General features: G+C 38.5%; 1 protein-coding gene across 3 annotated transcripts in view; it reads left to right on the forward strand.

Annotated features, from left to right (window-relative positions):
• HERC5 (HECT and RLD domain containing E3 ubiquitin protein ligase 5) overlaps positions 1-26,814 on the forward strand; it is a 43,305-nt gene that overhangs the window by 11,247 nt on the left and 5,244 nt on the right. For 2 of the 3 annotated variants that reach the window (XM_077882823.1, XM_077882825.1), the window contains 11 exons: positions 957-1,033; positions 2,121-2,224; positions 4,001-4,060; positions 6,608-6,701; positions 7,883-8,072; positions 9,537-9,691; positions 15,571-15,693; positions 16,980-17,090; positions 18,596-18,766; positions 22,330-22,473; positions 23,475-23,641. In XM_077882823.1, coding sequence (XP_077738949.1) covers positions 957-1,033; positions 2,121-2,224; positions 4,001-4,060; positions 6,608-6,701; positions 7,883-8,072; positions 9,537-9,691; positions 15,571-15,693; positions 16,980-17,090; positions 18,596-18,766; positions 22,330-22,473; positions 23,475-23,641 — 1,396 coding nt within the window. The remainder of the gene's footprint in view (positions 1-956; positions 1,034-2,120; positions 2,225-4,000; positions 4,061-6,607; positions 6,702-7,882; positions 8,073-9,536; positions 9,692-15,570; positions 15,694-16,979; positions 17,091-18,595; positions 18,767-22,329; positions 22,474-23,474; positions 23,642-26,814) is intronic. The other variant, XM_077882824.1, reaches the window with a different exon arrangement.

The raw sequence follows: 26,814 nt of genomic DNA on the forward strand, positions 1-26,814 counted from the left end.
TTTTATATGTAAAGAACTTAAAATATTCAGTATAACCAATCAAGTTAAAATAACCATTAGTTTTCTCTTACCCCTTTAGATTAAAATTAACGTGGACCTAAAATGATAGAACATAAAATAGATTATATGGATCCAGAGGCATATGCTGCAGGAGACCTATTAATTCCGTGGTGATTGGGGTTTTTTTTTTTTTACCTGGCAACTGACTCACAATCACATAAAGCCCTGAGAATGTTGAGCCGCTGACATATGCCAGGAACTGTAACTGTGCTGACATGTGTTATCTCACTGGTCCTTAAACAGTTCTGCGAGATCTGTGCTTTCAGAGACTTGGAGGGTGAAGGGTTAGCCACTTCTTAACAGCCACTCAGTGGTTTGGCTGGATTTGAACTGTGGCCTGAGTCACAGCACTCTGAAACACTGGTATAGAACTGCTTCAGAGCACTTCGGTTACTTGCTTCTGAAACCTTAGTGGTGATCTATGGTACCAGAATTCTTTTAAGTTAAGTTCTAGGAAAATGAACAGTAGGATTATTTCTTTGAGCAGTTCATATATTTGATTTCTTAGAACCACTTAGTCTTTTGAAGTGCTATTTACATTCTTTACAGTCAATAGGTATTGGTTAAATCCTGAGTTCTAGAAGACAGCTTTTAGTACTGAGACCTGAATTAAAGCAGGGATCAGTTAACTAATCAAATACTAGTTTGACTATTTTATATAAACATTTGCATTAATTATATATGTCAAACTGATGTCACATTGCAGGTCACCTCTGTTTGCCAACTAGATATTACCCTGAAGGAAATGTCTGTTTCTTCTTTATGGGTGTGAAATGTGTTACATCTGTGTATCAGAAAGATGAAAGGACTAAGTTTAAGAAGAAAGATTTAAACCGAGTGTGCATGTTTGTGCCAGTGTCTCTTCTGCATTCTTACTTTCTCTGTCTTCCTTTCAGAAAGCCGTACTTCAGAAAAGGAGTTAATAATGATTGCTGGAGGGAATCAAAGCATTTTGCTCTGGATGGGCAAAAAGGTAAAAATTGATCTCTAGATGTTTGGTTACTTTTATTTTATTTTTATTTTATCTTTTAAAGATTTATTTATTTATGATAGAGAGAGAGAGAGAGAGGCAGAGACACAGGAGGAGGGAGAAGCGGGTTCTGTGCCGGGACCCCAACGCGGGACTCGATCCCGGGACTCCAGGATCGTGCCCTGGGCCAAAGGCAGGCACTAAACCGCTGAGCCACCCAGGGATCCCCTTTTATTTTATTTTAAAGATTTTATTTATTTATTCATGAGAGATGCACAGAGAGGCAGAGACATAGGGAGAGGAAGAAGCAGGCTCCCTGCAGGGAACCTGATGAGGGACTCTATCCTAGGACCCTGGGATCACCACCTGAGCTGAAGGCAGATGCTCAACCACTGAGCCACCCACGTGTCCCCGTAACTTGGTATTTTAGACAAAATGAAGGGTTTCAGGATCCCAAGTGTGGTGAATTTCAAAATTACCTAGTTCCTAAGGTGACCTTCAGGGAATAGCTAAACATTATTGATTGTCTAAACTGAATAAGTATTGACTCACAGAAATCAGCAGATTTGTCTCTGGTAAATGTCAAATCAGATATCCTTAGATCTTTCCTTTGCCTTGCCAGCGGCATTCAGTCAGGATCCTAGCAGGCCATCAGGTTGACATTCTAAAATGATTTTGCTGGCCAGAACTAAGAAAGACAGGTTCATAGGCCTGTGAATAATAAGTTCATAACCTTCTCATCCTACTCTGCTGAGGCAAACTGAGTTCCTCTCACTCTTACAGCCCTTGTAGGATCTTCCCCTTGAGGCTGTGTGATACTTGTTTGACTCTCCTAATACCTATTTAAAGTGCTGAGTGTTGGAACATTCAGAGAAATTTACCTTGGTTTTAATTTTTAAGCCCCTTGGGCAAGAAGTTGATAACCAGGCCAATGATTGATTACTTCTTGGTAAAATCTTTGATTTCCCATAGCTATATTATCCATATTTAAAAATTAGTATGCCCTGTATCCTTAGAATGTGCCTCAAAGTTGGATACTTATTTCTGTTGGGTATCAATTCCTGTGTTTTACTTGCTTGTTTATGCACAGAATCCCTATGTTAATCTGAGGAGGAGAATTCCTACACTGAATGAGGGGACCATAAAGAGGTGGATCGCTGACGTGGGGACTAAGCAGTGGCAAAATACAAAAAGGTACAACCCATGTGTCTCTCTGCTCATACAGTTCTGTAAAGTAGCATTTTGCCCTGGCTGGTTCTGCACAGTACAGAGACATGAGGTTTTGTGGTCCCCCATGGCCCATCAGCCAGAGATCTTCAGGGAAACAACGGAGAAGGTGCATGTGTGTGTGTAGAGACAGAGGTTTCTTTTTGAGGAATTGGCGCACACAGTTGTAGAAACTCATAAGTGCAAAATATGTAATGTAGGTCAGCAGGCTGGAGACCCAGAGAAGGTTAATACTGCAGCTTGAGTCCTCAGGCAGTCTGAAGGCAGAATTCTCGATGCCTGGGAGCCTTTTTCTCTTAAGGCCTTTGATGATTGAATGAGGCACACCCTCATTAAGGGGGATGATCCACATTACTCAGAGTCTGTTGACATGAATGATAATCTCCTCTAAAAAATATCTTCATGGCAACATCTGGCTTGGTGTTTGACCAGATATTTAGGTACCATGGCCTAGCCAATTGACACATTAAAATTTAACATCACAACTAACATATAAACTCCATGAGGGCAGCTTTCTTTATTGGAGGACTTCTCTGGATCCTTGATATGTTTGCATATATTGTAATTGTTCTTTTTTTTTTTTTTAAGATTTTATTTATTCATGAGAGACACAGAGAGGCAGAGACATAGGCAGAGGGAGAAGCAGGCTCCCTGCAGGAGCCTGATGTGGGGACTTATCCCAGGACCCCAGGATCACTACCTGAGCCGAAGGCAGACGCTCAACCACTGAGCCACCCAAACACTCTGTGACTGACTGTTCTGAGTAGCAGATACAACCTATATAGTTTCCCATCCCTCTTTGACCTTTGACCAAACCACTTGTTTTGTAGACTTCCTATTCACAGCTGAACAGAGTGGCCAGTCTTGCTCAAAATGATACAACTCATACCATCTATAAAGATTATATTTACTTTTATAAATATTTCTTTTTAGAGATATTTTTAGGTATGATTTCCTAATTCTGAAAATTGGTTGTATAAAATAGCTACATCATAATCTGCATAGGTGATCAAGAACTGTGCTGGTGACTATAATCACCATGCTGAGTGTTGCATAATATGTGGAATTGTCGGGCAGCCCCCATAGCACAGCGGTTTAGCGCTGCCTGCAGCCTGGGGTGTGATCCTGGAGACCTGGGATCGAGTTCCGTGTCGGGCTTCCTGCATGGAGCCTGCCTGTGTCTCCCTCTGCCTGTGTCTCTGTCTCTGTCTCTGTTTCTCTCTGAATAAATAAACAAAATCCTTAAAAAAAAATATGTGGAAATGTCAAATCACTGGGTGCTACACCTGAAACTGATATGACATTCTATATCAACTGTACTTTGATCATTTAAAAAACCTACTTGTGCTATTACTTCCAAGTGGAACTGAGCATACCCTCCTCACCCCCATCCTCCCATTTAATTTCTGGTAATTTTTTTTTCTTAAGTGGAACAGAAATAAATAGGGCTTGAAAGCTGGGTGGGATGGGAATGTCTTATTTATTCAAGGAAATACCCTGGGTCATTCCTTTTCCTCTTTCCCTGGGGCTTCTCTGAGTACATACTTTTTATTACTCACATTTGCCACTGAAACTTTGAGATTGAGAAAATGGAATAGAATAGACATTTAGCTGTCCAAGGCAATATGCAAACAAATCAGAGACTGAGAAGTTTGAAGGACAGTTATGAGATGTTTTATTTATCATGTCATGCTATAATGAGGCATACACTATGATTTAACCACCATCTTATTTGTAATACAGGGAAATCAGAGAAATATTTTCATCTCCTGCTTGTCTGATTGGAAGTTTCTTAAAGGAAAGGTAACACATATATGTATTTATAAAGTTCAAGATTCTGTTAGTGTGTATAGCATGGTGACTATAGTTAATACTGGATTATATATTTGAAAGTTGCTAAGGGAGTAGATCTTATAAGTACTCATTATAAGAAAATAAGTTTGTGACTATATGGATGTTAATTAGACTGATGTAATTATTTTGCATATATATGTGTTAATTTGTTATGTACACACCTGAGACTAATACAATATTATGTATCAATTGTATTTATTTATTTTTTAAAAGATTTTATTTATTTATTCATGAGAGAGAGGCAGAGACACAGGCAGAGGGAGAAGCAGGCTCCATGCAGGAAGCCTGTCGTGGGATTCAATCCCCGGTCTCCTGGATCAGGCCCTGGGCTGAAGACAGTGGCTAAACCACTGAGCCACCCAGGGGTCCCATGTATTTTAATTTAAAAAATGAAAGACTATAAAGAAAGTGGCTTACCGGTGGCACAGCGGTTTAGCGCCGCCTGCAGCCCAGGGCGTGATCCTGGAGACCCTGGATCAAGTCCCACATCAGGCTCTCTGTATGATGCCTGCTTCTCCCTCTGCCTGTGTCTCTGCTTCTCTCTCTCTCTGTCTCTGTCTCTATGAATAAATAAATTTTAAAAATCTTAAAAAAAAAGAAGGAATGCCATCTCATCTTAAAAAAAAGAAAGAAAGAAAGAAAGAAAGAAAGAAAGAAAGAAAGAAAGAAAGAAAGAAAGAGGCTTAAGGGTAAAATAACTAGCTCTGTGTTTCTTTAAAAACTAAGTTTTTAAAAAATGTTTATTTCTTTTTATATGAGAGTGCACGCACGTGCATGTGGAGTGGGAAGGCAGAGGGAGAGAGAGAATTTCAAGCAGACTTCCCACTAAGTGTCCAACATGAGGCTTGAGATCATGACCCTGATATTATGGCCTGAGTAGAAATCAAGAGTTGGACACCTAACTGACCGAGCCACCAAGGCATCCCTAAAACTTAGCTTTTTTTAACAAAAACAAATATATGTGCACTGTAGAAAATGTCAAAAAAAAAGACCTATGATGAAAACACCGAAAATCACCCATATTGCACCATTTAAGAGGAATAGCATTTGTGTATATATCTTTTTTCTGTGAAAATTTATTTTTTTACTAGAAATGGGATTATATGTATTACTTTATCCTTAATATATATGTCCATTTTCTATTTTATTCATTTCATATTATTCAATATTTTTCTTTAACGTCATTATAATGGCTACATGATTATTCCATGGTAAGGACATACCTTAATTTAACCATTTCCTAATGCAAGATGTTAAAGTTTCTTTGAATTTTTAAATATTATGAAAGAACAGCTTTGCATCTCTTTTCCTGAATATTTATATAATATATATCTAAAAAATGTTTTCTATTTTGAGACACTAAATATTTGTATTATTTTGCAAAGAATGTGTTTCTAAGATAGTGAACATAAATATGTTAAGAATAAATATAATTCACAAGTTAAGATATTTAAACATTTCATTAGTAATTTTCGTTGCAACACTAAGAATTTACTGCTCTGAAGGCTGCTCCCCTTTTTATTTTATTTTAAAGATTTTATTTATTTATTCATGAGAGACAGAGAGAGAGAGGCAGACACAGGCAGAGGGAGAAGCAGGCTCCATGCAGGGAGCCTGATGTGGGACTCGATCCAGGGTCTCCAGGATCATGCCCAATAAGCCCAATTTACTTATTTACTTAATTGAAAGAGAGAGCACGAATGGGAGGGGCAGAGGGAGTGGGAGAGATATCTTAAGCAGGTTCCATGCCTAGCATGAAGCCTAATGTGGGGCTCAATCCCGGGACACATGAGATCATGATCTGAGTTGAAACCAAGATTCAGATGCTTAACCAACTGCGCTACCCAGGTGTCCCTGAAGCCCCTTTTTTTGATCCTGACTTTCAGTTCATGTAACTGGGGGAAATGGTCATTTTTTTCAGAAATGTGAAAAACCTCTAATTTTTTTTGTGGCTTTTTAAAAAAATAAATATTTAATATAATATCTGAGTTAAACTTGGATAGTAGGTATATTGTTAATGTGGTCTTGATATATTTTAAAGCCTTTAGAAATAATCATAAGTGGTCAACTACATTTTCACTTGTATTTGTATTTAGTCAGATTACCTTTAATTGTAAAGTTGAGGGAAAAAATAATTTTATTTAAATGAAATAAGGTTTATATTTTTATCTTTGTAAAGATTTTATTTATTTACTTGAGACAGAGAGAGGGAGCGAGTGAGCGAGCATGAGCATGGGGGAGAGGCAGAGGCAGAGGGAGAAACAGACTCCCTCCTGAGCAGGGATCCCAGCGTGGGGCTCAGTCCCAGGACCTGGGATCATGACTTGACCCAAAGGCAGACGCTTGACCATCTGAGCCACCCGGGCACTCCTGAAATGAAATAAAGTTTAGAAGAAACTCTTCATTCAGATAAATAATCTGATCAAATATTTGATTTTGAAGTGTCTTCATCTATTTACTTACTCATCTATTTTTAAATTTATCTTCCTTCTATAGAATAGCTGCAGAAACGATGCTTATTCACTTGGACTTAAATAAAGCAAGAAACGACTTTAAAGAGTTAACCCAGAAGGACTGGATTGCTAACATGGTGGTATTCTTTAGATTCTTGTTTAGAAAAAGAAAACACACTAAAACCTTTTTTGTAAGAATTCAAAATTTCCGAAGAAATACTTTGTTTCCAGAGAGTCTCTGAGACCCTGTAGCATATCCAAATCAGGTGAAATTCAGCTAGCATTCAGGAATTGGCCCCATGGGGCAAAATGGTTGCTCTAGTAGTCACATAGATGACAAATAGTCTAAGTCATTCATCTGTACATACACACACACACCCCTATACATAGATGCACACACTCTCTTAGAGGGAATTTTGTCAATTTATGGCCATAAGGAAGATGATTAAAGGATTTGTTGAGATTGGTACAGAGAATACGGACAACATGTTATTTACAATTATTTTTATTTATTTTTTTAAAAAAGATTTTATTTATTCATGAGAGGCACAGAGAGAGAGAGAGAGAGAGAGGGGCACAGACACAGGCAGAGGGAGAAGCAGGCTCCATGCAGGGAGCCCAACGTGGGACTCAATCCCAGGTCTCCAGGATCATGCTCTGAGCGAAGGCGGTGCTAAACTGTTGCACCACTGGGGCTGCCCTACAATTATTTTAAACATAAGTGTAGAAATGAGAACACTTTTTGATATGAACATCCCCCTTACCAGGGGCTGCCTGTATTCTTTTTCGTGTGTATTTTCCCCAAACATTTATGTTCTGAATTGAGGAAATGGTAAGGAGATTGGAAGGATTAAAAGCTTTCGTTGGTAGAGGAGAAAGTTTGTGATAAGGCAGGTGGTCCTATGAGGAAATGGTAGGAAACCATGTTGGTTTTTGTTGTTGGGGTTATTGCGTTTTTGTGTATGGGGTTAATGAGGTGTGATAGTGGAATGAGGGGGTAGGATGTAGTACTTATTATTGGAAGGGCTGCCTGTTAGTTCTGAATTCCTTGTTCATTCTGTATAATTCTTACTTGATTTCTCCTTGACTTCCTTCACGCTTCATAGCAATTAAATGGGATAACACTTGTCACATGTCTATACATTGGGTAGTTGGGGGGCTTTGTGAGATTGGATGTAAACATGGGTTTTAGGACTGAATGGTTATTCCAGTTTCTCGGTGGAATGAAACTCCAGGTTCTAGATGTTATTTTATTACAAGTTACATCCAGTTCTTGCTGTGTTTTGAGTGTCTTTTCCCTGATCCTTTTTGACCACAGATAACAACAAGTCTCAAGGATAATCTGCTCAAAAATCTTCCATTTCATTCTCCACACCAAGAAGCTTTAGAGATTTTCTTCCTTCTCCCTGAATGCCCCATGATGCATGATTATAATAACTGGGAGAGCCTGGTGGTTCCTTTTGCAGAGGCTATTTGTGCAATGAGTGACCAATCTTTAGGAGTTCTGGGTAAGATTGATAACTTACATTTGAAAATACTTTAACCATCCTCTCAGTAGAAACATGTCTGGTAAAGTTATAGCAAAACTTAGATAATTGTAAATAAGTTCATCTTCTTAGCATATTGTAAAGGTGCTACTCCAAGTCTGTAGTAATTATTATAGTCCTCCAAAATAGATTGCTTTACTACCTTTTTAGAGTTCTTGTAATGGTACATGTGTGATTTGGTAATGAGGTCCTTTGTCCCCAACTTTTCATTATGAAAAATTTCATATATAGAAGTTGGAAGAAGAATACGACGAATATCCGAATACCCTCTACCTTAGAGTCAACAACAGTTAAGCTGTTGTCATGTGTGCTTTTCTCTTTATATGCAAATTACATTTTATTTTTGCTGAAGTGCTTGAAAGTAAATTGGAGACATCATGACATTTCACCTGTAATATTTCAGCATGCATCTCTTAAGAATATGAGATCCTACATTACCACATCATTATCACCTAATAAAATTAGCCCATAATTCTATAATATCTAATATCTAGGCTATATTCAGATTCCTGCACTTGTCTTAAAAGTATTTTACAGGCTTTTTTTTTTTTTTTAAGAGTCTAGGTCAGTTGTCCTATAGAATGCCCCACATCTCGATTTTTCTGATTATTTTCACCTTTCCTGTATTTCTAGTACACTGGAAGTTAGGTCTAGGGGCTTGATTAGATTTTAATGAGGTTTTTGAGACAAACAGCATATTCAGCCCTAGAAAGTCCATTCTTTCTTATGTTTTATTAAATCTAGATGAGTGATGAAAGCTAGTTTAAACCATCATTTGCTTTTTTACAATGCTGAGAGTTGCTAATGTGTTTTTTTTTTTTTTTTTAGTAAGCTCTAGGACCAACATGGGGCTTGAACTCATGACCCTCAGATTAAGAATCATGCGTCAAGCCAGCCAGACACCCTTGGGGGAGGGGGTTGTTTTCGGTTTGTTTGTTTTTTTTTGTGTTTTTTTTTTTGTTTTTTGTTTTTTAGGTAGGCTCCATGCCCAATATGGAGCTAAAACTTAAAACCCTAAGACTAAGAGTCGCATGTTTTACTGACTGAGCCAGCCAGGCACCCTGACAGATGTTTTTTAAGAGTTAAAAACTCATGCTGGGAGTGAGGAAAGAGAGTTGTGCAATTGTGATTAATTCTTAAATCTGGTTTTTAAAATAGCATGCTATTTTATCTGGGGGGGGAGGGGGAAAGTGACTCATCTTGTCGAGTTTTTTCCCCACAAATTAATTAGATCAAGTTCATGATTTTGTTATTGTCAAGGGATTTTTTTTGAGGGCATTACATTCTTAACTTTCATTGCAGTTATATTTACTAAAAAGTTTATTACAAATGTTTTTGTAACTCTGATACATATGATAGTATGTTTACCTTTAAGAATCCAAGAGAAATGACATGCTAACAATTATTTACCTTTATATCCCTCAGAGGAGTACTGGGCCTCTCTGCAGGAAGCTGCATTCATCAGGCTGGTCCAGATGTTTAAAAGAGCCGTCACTGCTCAGCTGCATTACTGGACTGAAAGCTCTGAGAACAACTATCATGTTAAGGCTCTCTTAGAAATACTGAAAAAGCTGCATAGGGTAAGAATTCTTCCAGACACACATAGATTTTACTTTTGCGGTAAAAAGTCCCCTGGTTTCAACTGGCCAGAATCTTAAGCAGACTCCAGAAACATGTCAATATTGCTGTTTTTTAAATTTTGTTTTCTTTGACTTAAGTCACGCATATCAAGGAGTGTATGTACTTATCTGTGTGCAGTTTGAATAAAAGTAATGAAACAGGCATAGTGTAACTATTGCCCATGTTAAAAAGGAAAACATTTTCAGTACTTTAGAAATGCCTGTGTATCTTACGCCCCCTCACCTGGAGATAGCCATGATCTTGGATTTTGTGTTAATCATTCTCTGTTGTTTTAGGGTTATATATATTTCTAGATACCATATTGTTGAATTTTGCTGTTTTTGAAATGTGTATGAATGGAATACATGCTTATTATGTAATGTTTTATAGATTCATCCAGATTAATATTTATGGCTGTATTTCATTCATTTTGTAGTCCATAGTGTGAATCTCACCAGAGTCATTCATTCCAGTATCCGTGGGGGGTATATGTGCTGTTTGTATTTCTTTTGAGGAGGAGGCATTCTTCTTTCAGAAAACATACCACTGTAAATGTTTTCATGTATATCTCTCTTGGCATTCATGTGTCAAGAGTGGGCTTTTAGTTTCCACACTTAGTTCTGGCATTGATAGATTATAGGATGTCCGTGTTGTGTTCTTTATTATAGGTAATGATAAACTGTCTTCCACAGTGGTTGGATTAATTTAAATCCTCTCTAGAAGAGGAAGAGAATACCTACAACTCCAAGTGTGACTTTAAAATTTGGAAAATGTTTTCAGTATTAAATGATACCAAATTATGATTTTAATTCTGTTTCCCTTGTTCTAATGCATGTTATCATATTTATAATTGCAGTACTTGTTTCCTCTTCTGTAAAATGTCTGGTTTTTGTTCAGTTTAAATGTATCCTTTGACTTTTTCCTTTTTTTTTTAACTGATTATAGACTAGTCCTTTGTCAGTTTTATGTGTTGCAAATATCATACCCCAGTTTGTAGCTTGTCTTTTCACTTTGAGATGTTTTGTTTTGTTTTGTCCTTTGATGAACCCACAGTCTTAGTTTTAATACAGATAAATTTGTTAGTCTGCTCCTTTATAATTCTTACTCTATGGGTTTTGTTTTAAGCTTTGTTTTTTCTTCAAGTTTTTAAATTATCACCCTACATCAGGAATCAGTTGAATGGGTAAAGCTGTGTTCCAATAAGACTTTGTTTGCCCTGAAAGCTGCCCTAGATTGTCTTGTAGCAGACAAGCTGATAGCTGGGGCCAGAAGAAGAGTACAAACAGGCCAATATACCTATGTCTAATATTTAAAAGGTTAGAAATCTGGGACACCTGGATGGCTCAGTGGTTGAGCGTCTGCCTTTGGCTCAGGACGTGATCCCAGGGTCCTGAGATCCAGTTCTGCATTGGGCTCCCCACAGGGAGCCTATTTCTCCCTCTGCCTATATCTCTGCCTCTCTGTGTCTCTCATGAATAAATAATATCTCTAAAAAAATAAATTAGAAATCTGGCTAATAACTATGGAATAAATATACTCTAAAACAAAATATACCCTATCCACCCACCTTGCCAAAGAAATCTTCCTCATGACAGGGGAGGCCAGATTTGAATTTAGAAAATCTTGGACTCTTTACAGAGTTTTACATTGAAAGGTGGAGGCTCAGAGGCCTCCCCGAGTCCTCTGCCTTCTTTTCCTACCTTGTTTTTGTCCCATATTTGGGGTATCCTGTACTGTTCTACTACCCATATGTGGACATGTCCGTATGTCTGCATTCCATACCTGCCTCCACAGTGGCCATATCTTGGGCACCTCTGGAGCACCAGAGCCTACGGATATGCTCACCTATAATACAGTCCACTCTCTAGAGAACACAGAGGGGTAGAGGTCTCTGCACGTGGTTAGGTCCCTCTGGTCCTGTAGGCCCCTTACTTCTACTTTTTTGAGAAGGGGATTGGCTAGAGGAAGGCCAGGGCAAGCACCTATAAATAAATCATGGACCTAGGGCAGAGGTTACTCTTACCCGGGTCTAATGGGAGCATTGATTTGAGCTTTGCCTTTCATAATTTGGTGTTTAATCCAATTGGAACTTTATTTTAAATTTACTTTTTATTGTTTTTCATATGAAAACAATTGCCTAGTACCACTACTGAAATTTTGTCCTTTCGCTACTGATAGGCAATGCAAACAAAAGAATCTTAGTGGAAATTTGATTGGAGTTGCACTGAATCTGTATTTAACTTTGGAGAGAATTGATATCTTTGTATAATAATATAATTATTAGTTATATACTTATTAATTTTTAAAGATTTTATTTTATTATGAAGTAATTTCTACACCCGGTGTGGGATTTGAACTCATAGCCCCAAGATGGAAGAATCACTTGCTCCTCAGACTGAGCCAGCCAGGTGCCACTTGTTTGTAATTTTATTTTTTTATTTTTTAAAGATTTTATTTATTTATTCATGGGAGATGAATAGAAATAGATGAATTATTTATTCATGGGAGAGAGAGAGAGGGACAGGCTGAGACACAGGCAGAGGAAGAAGCAGGCTCCATGCAGGGAGCCTTACGTGGGACTAGATCCCGGGTCTCCAGGATCACACCCTGGGCTGAAGGGTGGCGCTAAACCACTGAGCCACCCAGGGATCCCCCACTTGTTTGTAATTTTATTTTATTTTTCATTTTTTATTTTTTTAAAGATTTTATTTATTTATTTATTCATGAGAGACACACACAGGCTGAGAGAGAGAGAGAATGAGAGAGAGGCAGAGACACAGGCAGAGGGAGAAGCAGGCTCCATGCAGGGAGCCTGACATGGGACTCGATCCCGGGTCTACGGGATCACGCCTTGGACTGAAGGCGGCGCTAAACCGCTGCACCACCCGGGCTGCCCTTGTTTGTAATTTTAAAGGAAAAACTTGAATATTACTATTGAATAGAATATTTCCTGTAGGGTTTTTCCTAAATTGTTAAACATTTTAAATCCACATAAATATTGATTCTCTCTTTTCCTGCTGAAATTCCAGTTACTCATATATTCGACTTTCTCATTCCTATCTTCTGTGTCTCTTAACGTTTCTGTCATGTTTTCCATCTCTGTATGATTGTATCCCATTTTGGATGACTTCTTCAGCCATATCTTTCTGTCCATGAAATATGCTCCTTTTAGTGATTTTTGTCTGCTAATAAAACTGCCCTTTGTGTTTTTATTTCCGGTATTATGTTTTCTACTTGTAGAGGTTCCCATTGTTTCTTTGACATTTCTTTTCCTTGGTCACTATTTATGATCTCATCATCTTTTATTTTCAAGCTTCCCTTTTGCTTATTTGAATCTATATGCATTAGGCCTCTGGTATCCAAAATCTTTCTAGGTCAGTTTTGCCTCTATTACTTCTGCTGAATCTTCTTCACAGTGCCTTTGTTATTGTGTTCTGTGACTTTGTGTGTGTGTGTGTGTGTGTGTGTGTGTGTGTGTGTGTTTGTGTGTGTGACATTTTCTTTGGAACGTTATCTTTTGGGATTCTTCGAGAGCTGTGTTTCTCCAGGGAGGATTTGCTTCTACCAGGTTCCTGGAGACACTACGTCAGTTTAGTACTACTTTAAATTCTTGGCTTGAAGCTCTTTAGATCTCTAGGTGTGGTATGAATGTGGTGTGCAAACTTTCAGCAAAGTGCTCTTGTGATTGCAAATTCTGTTAGGTGACTTTTTTTTTTTTTCAACCTAGCCCCATTTTAAATAGCTATAGCTTGCTTCCTGGGCTTGGGGTTAAAGTGATGTAGAGCCTATTCATTTCTAGTTTACCCTCACTCTGATGGTTTAGCACTTTTTTTTTAAAGATTTTATTTATTTATTCATAAGAGACATAAGAGAGAGAGAGGTAGAGACATAGGCAGAGAGAGAAGCAGTCTCCACGCAGGGAGCCTGATTCGGGACTCGATCCCAGGACCCTGGGATCACACCCTGAGCTGAAGGCAGATGGTCAGCCACTGAGCCACCCAGGCATCCCTGATGGTTTAGCCCTTTTGGGTCCCAGATTTCTGAGGTGACATTCTATTTTTGGCCTCATAATTTGGACAGAGTCTGTCTTCTTTCCCCAAAGCCCCAACCATTGCAAAGTGAAATTAGGTTCACCAGGTTTGGCAAATACTCTCAAGGCGAGTGCCGCTTTCATCTCATTTTTGACCTGATTATTTCATATCTACTTACAATATTGGTGTTGCATTAAAAATATTTGTTTATGCTTTATCCTGTATTTCTGATTGTTTTCAGTGAATTAGGATACCTAATCTGCCATACTACTTAAAAAAATATAATTCTGCCCTACTGCTGAAAAGCAGAGCCCATCTTTGGCTATTCTTAAAGGTTTTGTACAAAAGAAAAAGATTTTTAAAACTTTGGGTTTTGGGCAGCCTGGGTGGCTCAGCGGTTTAACTCAAGCCTTGAGACCCGGGATCGAGTCCCACGTCGGGTTCCCTGCATGGAGCCTGCTTCTCCCTCTGCCTGTGTCTCTGCCTCTCTCTCTCCCTCTCTCTCTCTCTCTCTCTCTCTCTCTCTCTATCTATCTATCTCATGAATAAATCAATGAACTCTTTTTAAAAAATACTTTGGGTTTGAAAAATTGAGAAATTTACTAAAGAGCAACAAGGAAAGTATATTCTAATGAGCTTTTCCGCTTACAGAGAGAATCCTGAGAAATATTGAAACAGTGACAAAAATCCTCAAGGGATCCTGCTTTATCCTTTGACTCTAAGAGTGACATTAGATTATTTGTCAAGCCTACCCCACCCCCAACCTCGGAAGGGAGACCACAGGAAGCCACAAGGATAAAACACCCACTTTTTCCATAACTGGGGTTATGCAAGGTTAAAATCAACAGGGTTGAGAGGACCATATCATAGGGTTGAAAGTGTCACAGTGCTCTGGGTGGTGATACTGGAAGGCTTGGATCATTTGGGGTTTGGGCCAGCGTCAGTAAGAATATTCCAGGTGAATGGAGGCCAAGAGGGGCTTTTAGAAGAACCCTTCAGAATGAGTCCTTTAGGCCAGGACTGTGTCCATCCAGATCAAATACTGATAGTCACTACTATCCAAAGCATCTGGTGTCAGTATCAGTGTCTTCACTGACTGACGATTAGCACTGTTCCAGGGTGTCCATGTGCATGTAATGATAACTCCGGTCATGAGGGGTAATGCTAGAAAATATCCCCACAGTTTAGGAGGGGAATGTTCCACACATGCCTTACCAGAGGGGAACATCTATAAATAGTATATTGTTAAACTCTGAAGAATATGACATGAAATATTGGACCCCAGCATACTTTGGATTCATATTGCACTGTATTTTTCTTTGGACCTAAAATTCTTTAAAAGCTTCTCTTTGGGGCAGCCTGGGTGGCTCAGCGGTTTAGCGCTGCCTTTCAGCCCAGGGTGTAGTTCTGGAGACCCAGGATCGAGTCCCACATCAGGCTACCTGCATGATGGAATGGAGCCTGCTTCTCTCTCTGCCTGTGTCTGTGCCCCTCTCTCTCTCTCTCTCTCTCTCTCTCTCTCTTTCTCTCTCTCTCATAAATAAAATCTTAAAAAAAAAAAAGCTTCTCTATGAATTAAAAGTAAGTAGGAGTTTATCATCATATCATCAATTTCTGCTATTAAGTCATAGGTATTCTTTATGTTCCTGAAAATTTGGGGCTTTGTCAGTGGAGGAATTGGATAGAACTTTATTCTGGTCATTGAAAGAGTGTTTAATTTGCTATTTATGCTGATAATCCAATTAATAGCCATAAAGCAAAATTGTCTTTATGTATAAAACTTTCTTACGGGCCATATTTTATTTAAGGTAAACCAAGCTAAGTGTCAACTGCCTGAAAATATTTTCAAAGTAAACGAGCTTACGCACTGGCTTGATTTTTATGGGGATGCATATAGAAGATCCTCTTGGAAAGTTAACTCCGTAAGTATGGTATGTTTATTATTTATTTATCTATTTTGTAAAGATTTTATTTTTTTTTAAGTAACCTCTGCACCCAGCGTGTGGCTCAAACTCACAACACTGAGATCAAGAATTTCATGCTCCACCAACTGAGCCAGCCAGGCACCCCCAGTATGGTATGTTCAAAGGGAGAAGTTGAGTATCAGTGAGTTAATATAGGTATAACTTTGTGTATAAGTTTTCAAATATCCTTGCACCCTGCAAAATTGCTCAGTAGAAATAACAGGGCTTACAGGCAAAGCAAGATAGACCCCTCAAAACCAATTCAGTTTTGTAGCCAAAGCCCTAATAGAAAAGCGGTTGCTACCTTAGATCACGTGGATCAACCAGGCAAGCAGCTTCTGGAGAGGACCAGGAGAATATGGAAATGTACAAAACAAAAGGGTAGAAATCTGTTTACAGTCTATAATGAGCGGATTGGTAGTACTAAGATAACACATATGTAAGTAGGGCTGTCTCAGGTGGGCATCCAGGGCAGCATGACCCACCAGAAGCTGGCTGAAACTGCGACTTTGGGGGTTGCTCTGGGCATAAGAACACCTTTATTTCTTAAAATAAACCACCGGGTGGCTTAGTTGGTTAAACATCTGCCTGGCTCAGGTCATGATCTCAGGGTCCTGGGGACAGAGCCCTGTATCAGGCTCCCTGCTCAGTGGGGAACCTGCTTCTCCAACTCTGCCCCTCCCCCCACTTGTACCCTGTCTCTCTCTAATCAATAAAATCTTTTAAAAATTTATAAAAATAGATTTTAAAAATAAAGCTAAAGGGCTCTTGCTACCAGTTCAGCTGTTGACCTGAGATTTGTTTTTCCTTCTCTCTGAAGGTTATAATTCTGCTCCTAGCACATCAACCCCTGACAGGCAGAAACCATGTATTAGCTCATCAGCTAGTCTACATTATATCATTTCCCTTGTCACTAAATGCATTGAACTAATTTACATTTCCGAAGTGCCCATTGCTGCAGAAAAGACTCTTTGGGAAAAGCATCTAGAATTAAAATTAATTATAATTAATTGCTAAATTAAGGGAGCACTGGAAATACTAGCTTTATTTTTATTTTTATTTTTATTTTTATTTATGTATTTTTACTAGATTTACATATATTTCATTGACCAGTACTACTAACCAGCAATTTGGATTGCTTTGACTAGGAGAACTGAGACTTTAAACTTAATCAGGGATTTTAGGCTATGAGTTAAGGTGTAAGATTTCTCTGGTCTTTCATTTGTCAGAATTCTTGTTGTTTGTATTTTTAGGACACTTCAGTTGGCACTCAGTATCCTGTCATATTCAGTCATTTTCCATTTATCTTTAATATTCTGTCAAAAATCAAACTACTGTATGCAGATTCACTTTTAAAAATACAGGTAGGTATGCCTATTTCTTTGTTTTCATTAACAAATCAGATGATAAAAGCCTTCTGAAGTGTACAATATTTGAGGGGTTGATAACCTTGAAACCAATGGTTATAAAATTCACATAGCTTAGACTCTAATGAGGTTGGAAAGAAAGACTGTCATAATTGGACTGGCTTGGCCTTCAGACATTTTAGGGCCTCAGTAGCAAAGGCTAGTGCATGGACAGCTGACCTAGTTTGTAGAGTTTTTACCTTGAGATTGGGCCCTGTATACAGGTCTCTGTATGGTACTCAGGCATAGCAGTCTTGGGCTTGATTGGAATTAGCAAACCAATATTTAAGAAGCCCAGTCTAATTAAAAAACGTAACAGTGGGAATAGAGGTGACAGGATTCTTGAAATACGGACATACATAAATGGCTGGTCCTCTAATGATGCCACAATAAAGATTTGTTGCAAGTATAATCTTTTCAGTGAACTATCATGAGGTGCATTGGGTTTGTTTATCAACATATCCAAAAAGTGATTTTGAACTTAAAACTGGACAATTGAAAATGCCTCCAGGAATGTAAGTGCCCAAGAGTGTTAGCTCTTACTGTTGCTTTTTTGTATGCATCCAGTTATGTCTATGTATGAATAATATTCAATTATATGTCATAACAGTAGTTATTTTCATATAATGCAGTTAACTGTTATAAAACAAAATGGGAAATTGACTTATGAATATAACCATTAATGAAATACTTAACAAAGGAAAATGAGATACAAGAATTTTATTTATCTTTAGCTCTTCTCTTCTAGTTTTTTTTTTTCTTTTTTTTTTTCTCTTCTAGTTTTAAACACACCTCCAGAAATAATTTTATAGATCTAGTATTTGCTTTTTCATTGTTTTGACAAGAGTCTTAGGCTTTTAATGGTCTCAGATTACCATTTGGTCAGATAATCTCTGTGTGTGTGTGTGTGTGTGTGTGTCTGTCTGTCTGTCTCTCTGTCTCATATAACTTCTTAGATTATCTGTGCCCTAAAGTCTCTTGTTGGATTTTCCTCCTAGAATACAATATCTTTAGAGAGGTGTCTCATACCTGAATTTTCCTGCAGCATGCTTTGTTTCTGAACTTCTCTTCCAAATGAGGTTATGTTCAGTACACTGTTTCAGTGTTTGCTATTCCTCTGTTAGCCTAATGATGGTAATTAGCTTTGGTAACTGAAGTATTAATAATTGTGTTTGCAGGATAAAGTGGATGAGTGGGGCCCACAGTTGGTCACTTTCCTGCTTATGCTGGTTGTCTGCACAACGCTTTTTTCTTTTTAGCTTTTCATTTCTTAGGTGTTTCTTCGGCTCACTCAGGTGGATGCTGAATGTATAGCTTCTCTCCCGTGGCTTATGTAAATAAGGCTCTTTTCTTAAATGTTCATGACAAGAAGCACTCATAATAAATTGAACCAGTTTATTCTACTTCATAAATTCCCACTTAGAACAAATGGTGAAATGAATGAAACATTTCTGTTTTTCTAGGAGAAGAAATTTAGAGCTTGCATGCGGTTGGCTGGAATTATGGAACAAGGAGGGTCCCAATTAGCTTTGCTGCCCACTTTTAATCTAACAGTCAGAAGGAGTCACTTGATTGAGGATGTTTTAAATCACCTAAATCAATTTGAGAATGAAGATCTGAGGAGGGAGTTAATGGTAAAGTATAATTCTTCATATTTTTGCTGCTGAGAGAAGGAAGACATAAAAGGATGTAACAGTGGGTCTTCCAGAGAAGAAATTCTCTCCCTTGGCCACAGAGCCTGTTTTGGAGTTCCCCCTAATTCCCCGCTTACCTGTGAATTTCAGGGAATAACTGCAGGTACTTGGCAATCTCGGGCTAAGGAGCAGCGGGTGAAAAGTTTGTCCTCCCCCAGCCTGAGTAGGTAGAAAGTCCAGAACTAGCCCTAAGAAGTCCAGTCCCTCCTGAGGCCTGATGTAGCCTGGCTAGTCACCCGCTGTGAAGGGTGCCAGTGAGATGAGGTTGACCTAGAGGAGATTTGACAGTTTGTTTCTGCTTTCATCCAGGCACCCAGATTGGTTTGTGAAAAAGAAAACTTCCTCTTTATTGACTATATAGTTTTTTGAGGGTATTACTGTCGAAATCCCCATGTTCTGAAACATAAATGATCTCTGGTTTAGTTACTATATGACTTGTCTTATTAGTAGAAATTTGACACAGATTAATAATAATATCTTATAAATCTAGTGAAAGTTTTCCTTGGCCCAAGAACATTGTGAATGCTTCATGAGTACTTGTGTAACCCTTTCAGTGGCACTGTGTGGAGGGTTGTTTTTCCTTCATTTTGCTGATTGGGAAACTGAGGTGTAGAACAATTAGGTGACTTATCCAAGAGCAATACAACTGAGAAGTATCAGAGCCAAGATTTGGGTCCAGCTCTTAGGCTCCAGACTTCCCACTTAATCACAACAATGATGGGCCTGATGATATTTATTAAGTGTTTTTTGGTAGGAGACTAGTTTATCACTTAGCCTACTCAGATTAAAGAATGATTGACTGAAGTTTAAGACACTATTTTATAAGTATGTTGTGGGGCACCTGAGTGGCTTGGTCATTAAGGGCCCAACTTTTGGTTTAGGCTTGGGTCCTGATCTCAGGGTGGGATTGAGCCCCACTTCGGGCTCCTTGCTCAGTGTGGAGTCTGCTTGAGTTTCTCTCCCTCTGTCCTTCCACTCATTTTCTCTCTCTCTCTGTCTTTAAAATGAATGAATAAATATATTTTTTAAAAAAGCCTGTTGCACTGGGGGTTGCAGTTAAAGGTAGCATTTCCACATATTTTTACACATAGGTAATTTTAAAAAAATCTAACAAACTCATTATGTGAATCTTACTTGTGCTGGCCAGCCAGTCCATGAGTTATTTTAGTTCTACTTTCATGTTTCATACATCCATTTAAAAATTTTGGATAACGGGGATCCCTGGGTGGCGCAGCGGTTTAGCACCTGCCTTTGGCCCAGGGCGTGATCCTGGAGACCCGGGATCGAATCCCACATCAGGCTCCTGGTGCATGGAGCCTGCTTCTCCCTCTGCCTATGTCTCTGCCTCTCTCTCTCTCTGTGTGACTATCATAAATAAATAAAAATTTAAAAAAAAATAAAAAAAAAATTTTGGATAACGTTTGATGAGCAGCTGCCACTTTCCAGACTGTGAGGCGTTTTGCATGTGTTACTCTATTTTTTTTATAATCTCGTGAGGAAGAGGAAAATGGAGGTTTTGTGAGATGAAGGAACTTGCCCATAAGAAGGAACAGAGTAAGGATTTGACACCTGGTCTTTTTTTTTTTTTTAGATTGTGTTTATTTCTTTGGAGAGAAGGGGCAAGGGTAAGGGAGAGGGACAAAGAATCTGAACCGAATGCGGAGCCTGACAGGCTTGATCCCACGACCCTGAGATCATGACCTGAGCCCAAACCAAGAGTCAGACGCTTAATCTACTAAGCCACCCAGGTGCCCCAACACCTGGTATATAAAGGTTTTGAATAATTCACTGAAGTTTGAAACTTGCTTGTCTAGAAAATAGAAGAGCCATTCATCTAATTAAAACAGTAAAAGCTTTTGGGGAAGTGCCCGCAGAACATCCTGATGGGAATGTTGAGCAGGCCTTTGGACAGGAGTGTGTGTCAATCCGGAGAGAAGATAGAGTGGATACAAAGGTTAAATGCCTGCAGATGATAAGTAGAGTTTAAAGAGAAGTCAAGCATCCAGGGAAAAAGCAGAAAGGATGGAAGTACCAGCACAAAACTGCAGGAAATTCTAGTATTAAAGGAGCAGGAAAAAGAGATAAAACCCTGATTAATCCTTTATAAGAGAAAGCAAGGGAGAAAAGAATGAAGAAAGAAGAATGATCAGAGGTGTAAAATGGGTTCATGAAATCGAGAGGAGACATGAGAATAGGTTCTTGGTCTCCTTGAAGAGAACACTTAGGTAGAGAAATAGGTTTGGAAGTTGGTACACCTGATTCTCCAGAATTTGGCAATCTAGAATAGAAGCCGATATTGTCTATATTGGAGACAGTAGTGTTGAGATATTTTTCTTCCTTTAAGAATAAGAGAGACTGGGATGCCTGGGTAACTCAGCGGTTGAGCGTCTGTCTTCTGCCCAGGGCGTGATCCCGCAGTCCCGGGATCCAGTCCTACATCGGGCTCCCTGCATGGAGCCTGCTTCTCCCTCTGCCTGTGTCTCTCTCTCTCTCTCTGTGTTTCTCATGAATAGGTAAATAAAATTAAAAAAAAAAAAAAGAATAAGAGAGACCTTAACACATTTGTACACCAAAATGAGGGATTCTAAAAAGGAAAGGTAGGAATGAGTATTTGAAGGAGCAGAGATGGGTTATGGTAGAATTATCCTAGGGAGGGTTTGGTGTCAACAGGTGCCTTCTCAAGGAGTAAATAGCCAAGCCAATAGATGAACTTATGTGTGCTCTGGTTTTTCAGTCTTTGAAAATCCAACTGTTTTTTTTTTTATTTTTATTTATTTATGATAGAGAGAGAGAGGCAGAGACACAGGCAGAGGGAGAAGCAGGCTCCGTGCACCGGGAGCCCGACGTGGGATTCGATCCCGGGTCTCCAGGATCGCGCCCTGGGCCAAAGGCAGGCGCCAAACCCCTGCGCCACCGAGGGATCCCAAAATCCAACTGTTTTTGATTTCTTTATGTTTATTTTTATTTTACTTAGCATACCTTATTAAATGATGATGCTGATTGAGGTCAGCTTAGTAGCTAAAGACATCAGGCTCTGAGACTTGAAAGATAGCCATAGGATTAAATCTAGGCTGCACCCCCTTAGCCCTGTGTGACCTTGGAGAAGTTAATATTTAAATTCTTTTTTTTTTTAAAGATTTTATTTATTTATTCGTGAGAGACACACACACAGACGAGAGACACAGGCAGAGGGAGAAGCAGGCTCCATGCAGGGAGCCTGACGTGGGACTCGATCCCAGGTCTCCAGGATCATACCCTGGGCTGAAAGTGGCACTAAACTGCTGAGCCACCTGGGCTGCCCATAATATTTAAATTCTTGAAGCTTCATCACCTCATAGAATTAATGTGAAGATTATATGGTGATACGAGTAAGATGCTTACCATAGTGCTTGCCACATACTTGGTTGCACAAATAATGCTCGCTCTTAGTATTACTAAATGAGCCTTAATACATAGCAATACAGAGCCCTGGAAGTGATATATTATTTGTTCTGTTTCCTCAGGTATCATTTAGTGGAGAAATTGGACATGACTCTGGAGGAGTCAAGGTAGAGTTTTTCCACTGTCTGTTTGAGGAGATGACCCGGCCAGAATATGGGATGTTCACATACCCTGAGGATGCTTCCTACATGTGGTTTCCCGTCACAGTAAGTCCTCTCTTCTTTGGTTATGGTTATTATGACAGAAAAGGCAAAAAAAAAGGGGGGGAGGTAGCATGTCACATACCATTGAAAATTAGGTTATATAGACTGTTTTATTTTAGGAGAGGAGTTATTGATACATATAATTATGGAAATAATCTTCAACTTTAATAAGGTGATTATTTTCTTAACCCAGAGTCCCCTTTCCCTGGGTTTCCATTTCTGCCCACATAGGAATATTTAAGCAGTAAATGTTTGTGATCATTTATAGAATGTATGGATAAAAAGAAAACCCTTCCTTTCCCAGGCACCCATTTTTTGTTGAGTTTTATTTTTCCCAGCGAAGTTGAAAATTTCTTTACAAATTTTCATTTAAAAGGCTATATAGGGCAGCCTGGGTGGCTCAGCGGTTTGAGCGCCTGCCTTCGGCCTAGGGCATGATCCTGGAGTCCTGGGATCGAGTCCCACATCAAGCTCCCTGCATGGAGCCTGCTTCTTCCTCTGCCTGTGTCTCTGCCTCTCTCTCTCTCTCTCTTATGAATAAATAAATAAAATCTTTAAAAAAAAAAAGCTGTATGAAAAGAAATTATGAAAACTTCAGTTTATGAGGATTGCTGAGCCTAATGTGATTCTATTTATGTCTCTGTGGCAGAGATTTAAATTGACTAAATTGACTGCACATAAACTCTAAATACTCTTATTACAAGCTTTTTTTTTTTTTTTTAAGATTTTATTAAGAGAGGGAGAGTGCGCACAAGCAGGGTGAGGGGCAGATGGAGAGGGAGAAAGAGAATCTCAAGCAGACTGCCCACTGAACATGGAGCCAGATGCGGGGCTCAATCTGGAATCAGGAGTCGGATGGTCAACCGACTGAACCACCAGGGTTCACCCACTCAGTTTTAATTTTTGATTTGACTTTGTAAAAGAGAGAAAAGGTTTACCTAATATAAATATTCCATTTTACTTGTAAAAATGATAACACATTAAGTCTTTTTTTCTCTTTTCAGCCTAAATTTGAGAAGAAGAGATACTTCTTCTTTGGTGTTCTGTGTGGACTTTCCTTATTCAATTTCAATGTTGCCAACATCCCTTTCCCACTTGCCCTGTTTAAGAAACTTTTGGACCAGACTCCATCACTGGAAGACTTAAAAGAACTTAGTCCTGTTTTGGGAAAGTAAGTAAACATAGTTCTTTTTCTAGAACTCCACCTAATATGTTTTTGAATACTGGCATACCTTGTTTTATTACTTTGTTGTCCTTTACCCATGATAGCATTTTTATAAATTAAAGGTTTGTGGCAGCTCTGTGTCAAACCGTTTTTCCAACAGCATTTGCTCACTTTGTGTCTTCTGTGTCACATTTTGGTAATTCTCACAAATTTTTCCATTACTGTTTTATTTGTTATGGTGACCTGTGATCTGTGATTACAACTCCTTGAGAGCTAAGAGGATAGTGAGCATTTTTATCAATAAAATATTTTTAAGTTAATTAAAAGTATGTATGCACATTGTTTTTTAGATGTAATGCTGTTGCATACTTAATAGACTACAATAGGTATAAACATAACTTTTATAAGCACTGGGAAACCAAATCATTGTTTTGACTTGCTCTGTTGGGATAACTGCTTTATTATGGTGGTCTGGAACCAAACCTGCAGTAACTCCAAGGTGTGCCTATAAATAATTAAAGCACATACCTCAATAGTATTTTCATGTTCAACAGTAACATCCTATGTACTTTAAATTTATACGTATCATACGTATAAATTTATATGTATATAGTAACATTCTACATACAGTAAATTTATTCAATTATAATTTTGGGAAGAATTGTTGGATAATTAACTTTCTCAAATTAAGAAAAGTTGATTAATTCTCAATGCTGGCATTAATCTTTGACCTTTATTTGTGTAGAAACAGTCATGGACAGAGCACAGGTTATATACTATGATGTGAAATCTGCAAGTGATATTTATTTTAAACCTTGTTTCTTATCGTCATCTTTATTTTTTATCTTTTTATTTTTTAAAGATTTTATTTATTTACTCATGGGAGACAGAGAGAGGCAGACACAGGCAGAGGGAGAAGTAGGCTTTCTGCAGGGAGCCTGATATGGGACTCAATCCCAGGAATGATCCTGGCCCAGGATCATGACCTGAGCCAAAGGCTTAACCACAAGCCACCCAGGCGTCCTATATCATGACCTTTAAAGTGAAAACTTACTTCTGAGTTAAAAAGCCAGGCTACCACCTCAGAAAAAATATTGGTAATAAAAATGGTAATATTCCTGCTGTATAAGGAGTTCCCACACATCCATAAGAAAAATAGACCGTATACAAGAAGGCAACCTACAAAAGAAGTACCAGAATGGCTTAATTTCCCCAGTCACCCTGGAACATTGATGAAACTCAGAAGCTAATTTGTGCTTCAAATTGACAGTAGTTGCAAATACTGATGCTATATAGTGTTCAGAAGAGTTTGGGAAAAGTTTTGCTGTAATTTCATGGATTAGTGGTGGACATAAGAACTGGTGATTCCTTTTCAGAGAACAGTGTGGTAATACTTAACCGAATCACAAATGTATTTGCCCCTTTGGCCTCGCAGTTCTGTCTCTAGACATTGTTTCAGGAAGAATACAACGTTGCAAAATTTTCCAAACTAATGTATATTGTATTATGTAGTTCATAATGTGCAGAATGCTAAATGTTCTTTTAGTAAGGGAATTATATACTTTTGGTATATTTATGTAATAGAACCCTATGTAGATTTTTAAAAGAATGAGAACAGTAGTATGATATTTTTTTTCTTTTGAGAAAGCAAGTGGGGCACAGAGGGCAGAGGGAAAGGGAAAGAGAGACTCTCAAGTAGGCTGCACACTCAGTGCAGAGCCCGATGCAGGACTCAAGCTCATGACCTATATCATGACCTGAGCTGAAATCAAGTCAGGCACTTAATAGAATGAACCACACAGGCACCCCAATTCTATTATTATTATCTGCATTTCACAGATGAGGAAACAAACACAGTTTGGGTAACTTGTCCCAGACCCCATAGTGACAGAACCATGAATTGAACACAGTGATGCTCCAGTGTGGCATCCGACTGTTAATCATTATACTAACTATACTAATAAGGAAAAAATATGAAAAGCACAAGATTTGGCGAGGAGGAGATAAGTTTATTATTTTTTACTAAAACAGTGAAAATGATCTAAATAATGCTTATTGCATCAGAGGACTTAACACACATCAACTTAGTAAATGTGAAGAACGTTAAATCTGTATCAGTGTTTCTCATACCTTTAGGTCTTAAGACTTAAGAATTTTTAGAAAGCTGTGTTAGTTTAGAACAGTATAGTATGGGTGCAGGTTTTCAATGGAACAAAAGTAAGAGTTCAGACACTGACCCCTGCACCTATGGAACTTGTGAGAGGTAGCATATTAGATTAATGGGAACAGGAGTATTGTCAGTTCATGCATATGGGGAGAAATGAGGGCTGATAGCTTATGCTGTCTATAAAAATCAACTTCATGTGGATGAAAGACCAATATGCAGGAATGTTGAAAATATGGACAAATATCTTTCTCACCTTGGGAATCTTAAGACATAAAAAGTACCAACATTAAAGGAAAGATTGATAAGTCTAACTGTAATAGATTAAAGAATTCATCTGTTCTTCATGAGATACCTTAACAAAAGGGCAGTAACACCCCTCAGACTGGTATTTGTAACATACTTTAGGATAGAAGAGGTATCCATACAGGTAGGTATAAAATATTGGCAATGTTTTAAGAGGTAGGTTCATAAGTATTCTTCATAAAAACATCCATAAATAAGCCCATAAGCCATATGTGGACAGATAATGACAAGAGTATCATGAACCAAGTATTATCATGAATCCAGTTTTGTCACTGAGTTCCCATCACTCTTTGTCACTGAGCCACCCACCCCCCAAAAACCTACAATGAATACAATATGGTCTGTTCATCACAATGCTGTAATGAAAAATCCGGCTCTCCTTGTGCCCTTACAGTTTCTGCACATAGCTCTCTGTACTTTAGGTGAGACTTTCATCAGCATATCTTGCCTACTAATCTCAGGGTTTATTGACAGTAATGTCTCAGCTTTACATCCCATAATGCCTGCTGCATGGGATGCTTAATAAATATTTATTGAATGAATACATGAGAGAATGAGCAAATACAATGAAACCTGTGACTTTAAAAATATGTATGAAGTACCATAGGACAATAGAAGATAAGAGATATAAAAAGACTGGCTACCCATGCTGATAGAATCTATATTCTCACAGATGCCTTAAATAGTTAAGGTAGTCAGATTTCACAGC

This window comes from Canis aureus, chromosome 33 (assembly GCF_053574225.1).
Source record: "Canis aureus isolate CA01 chromosome 33, VMU_Caureus_v.1.0, whole genome shotgun sequence".
Taxonomy (NCBI): Eukaryota; Metazoa; Chordata; class Mammalia; order Carnivora; family Canidae; genus Canis; species Canis aureus.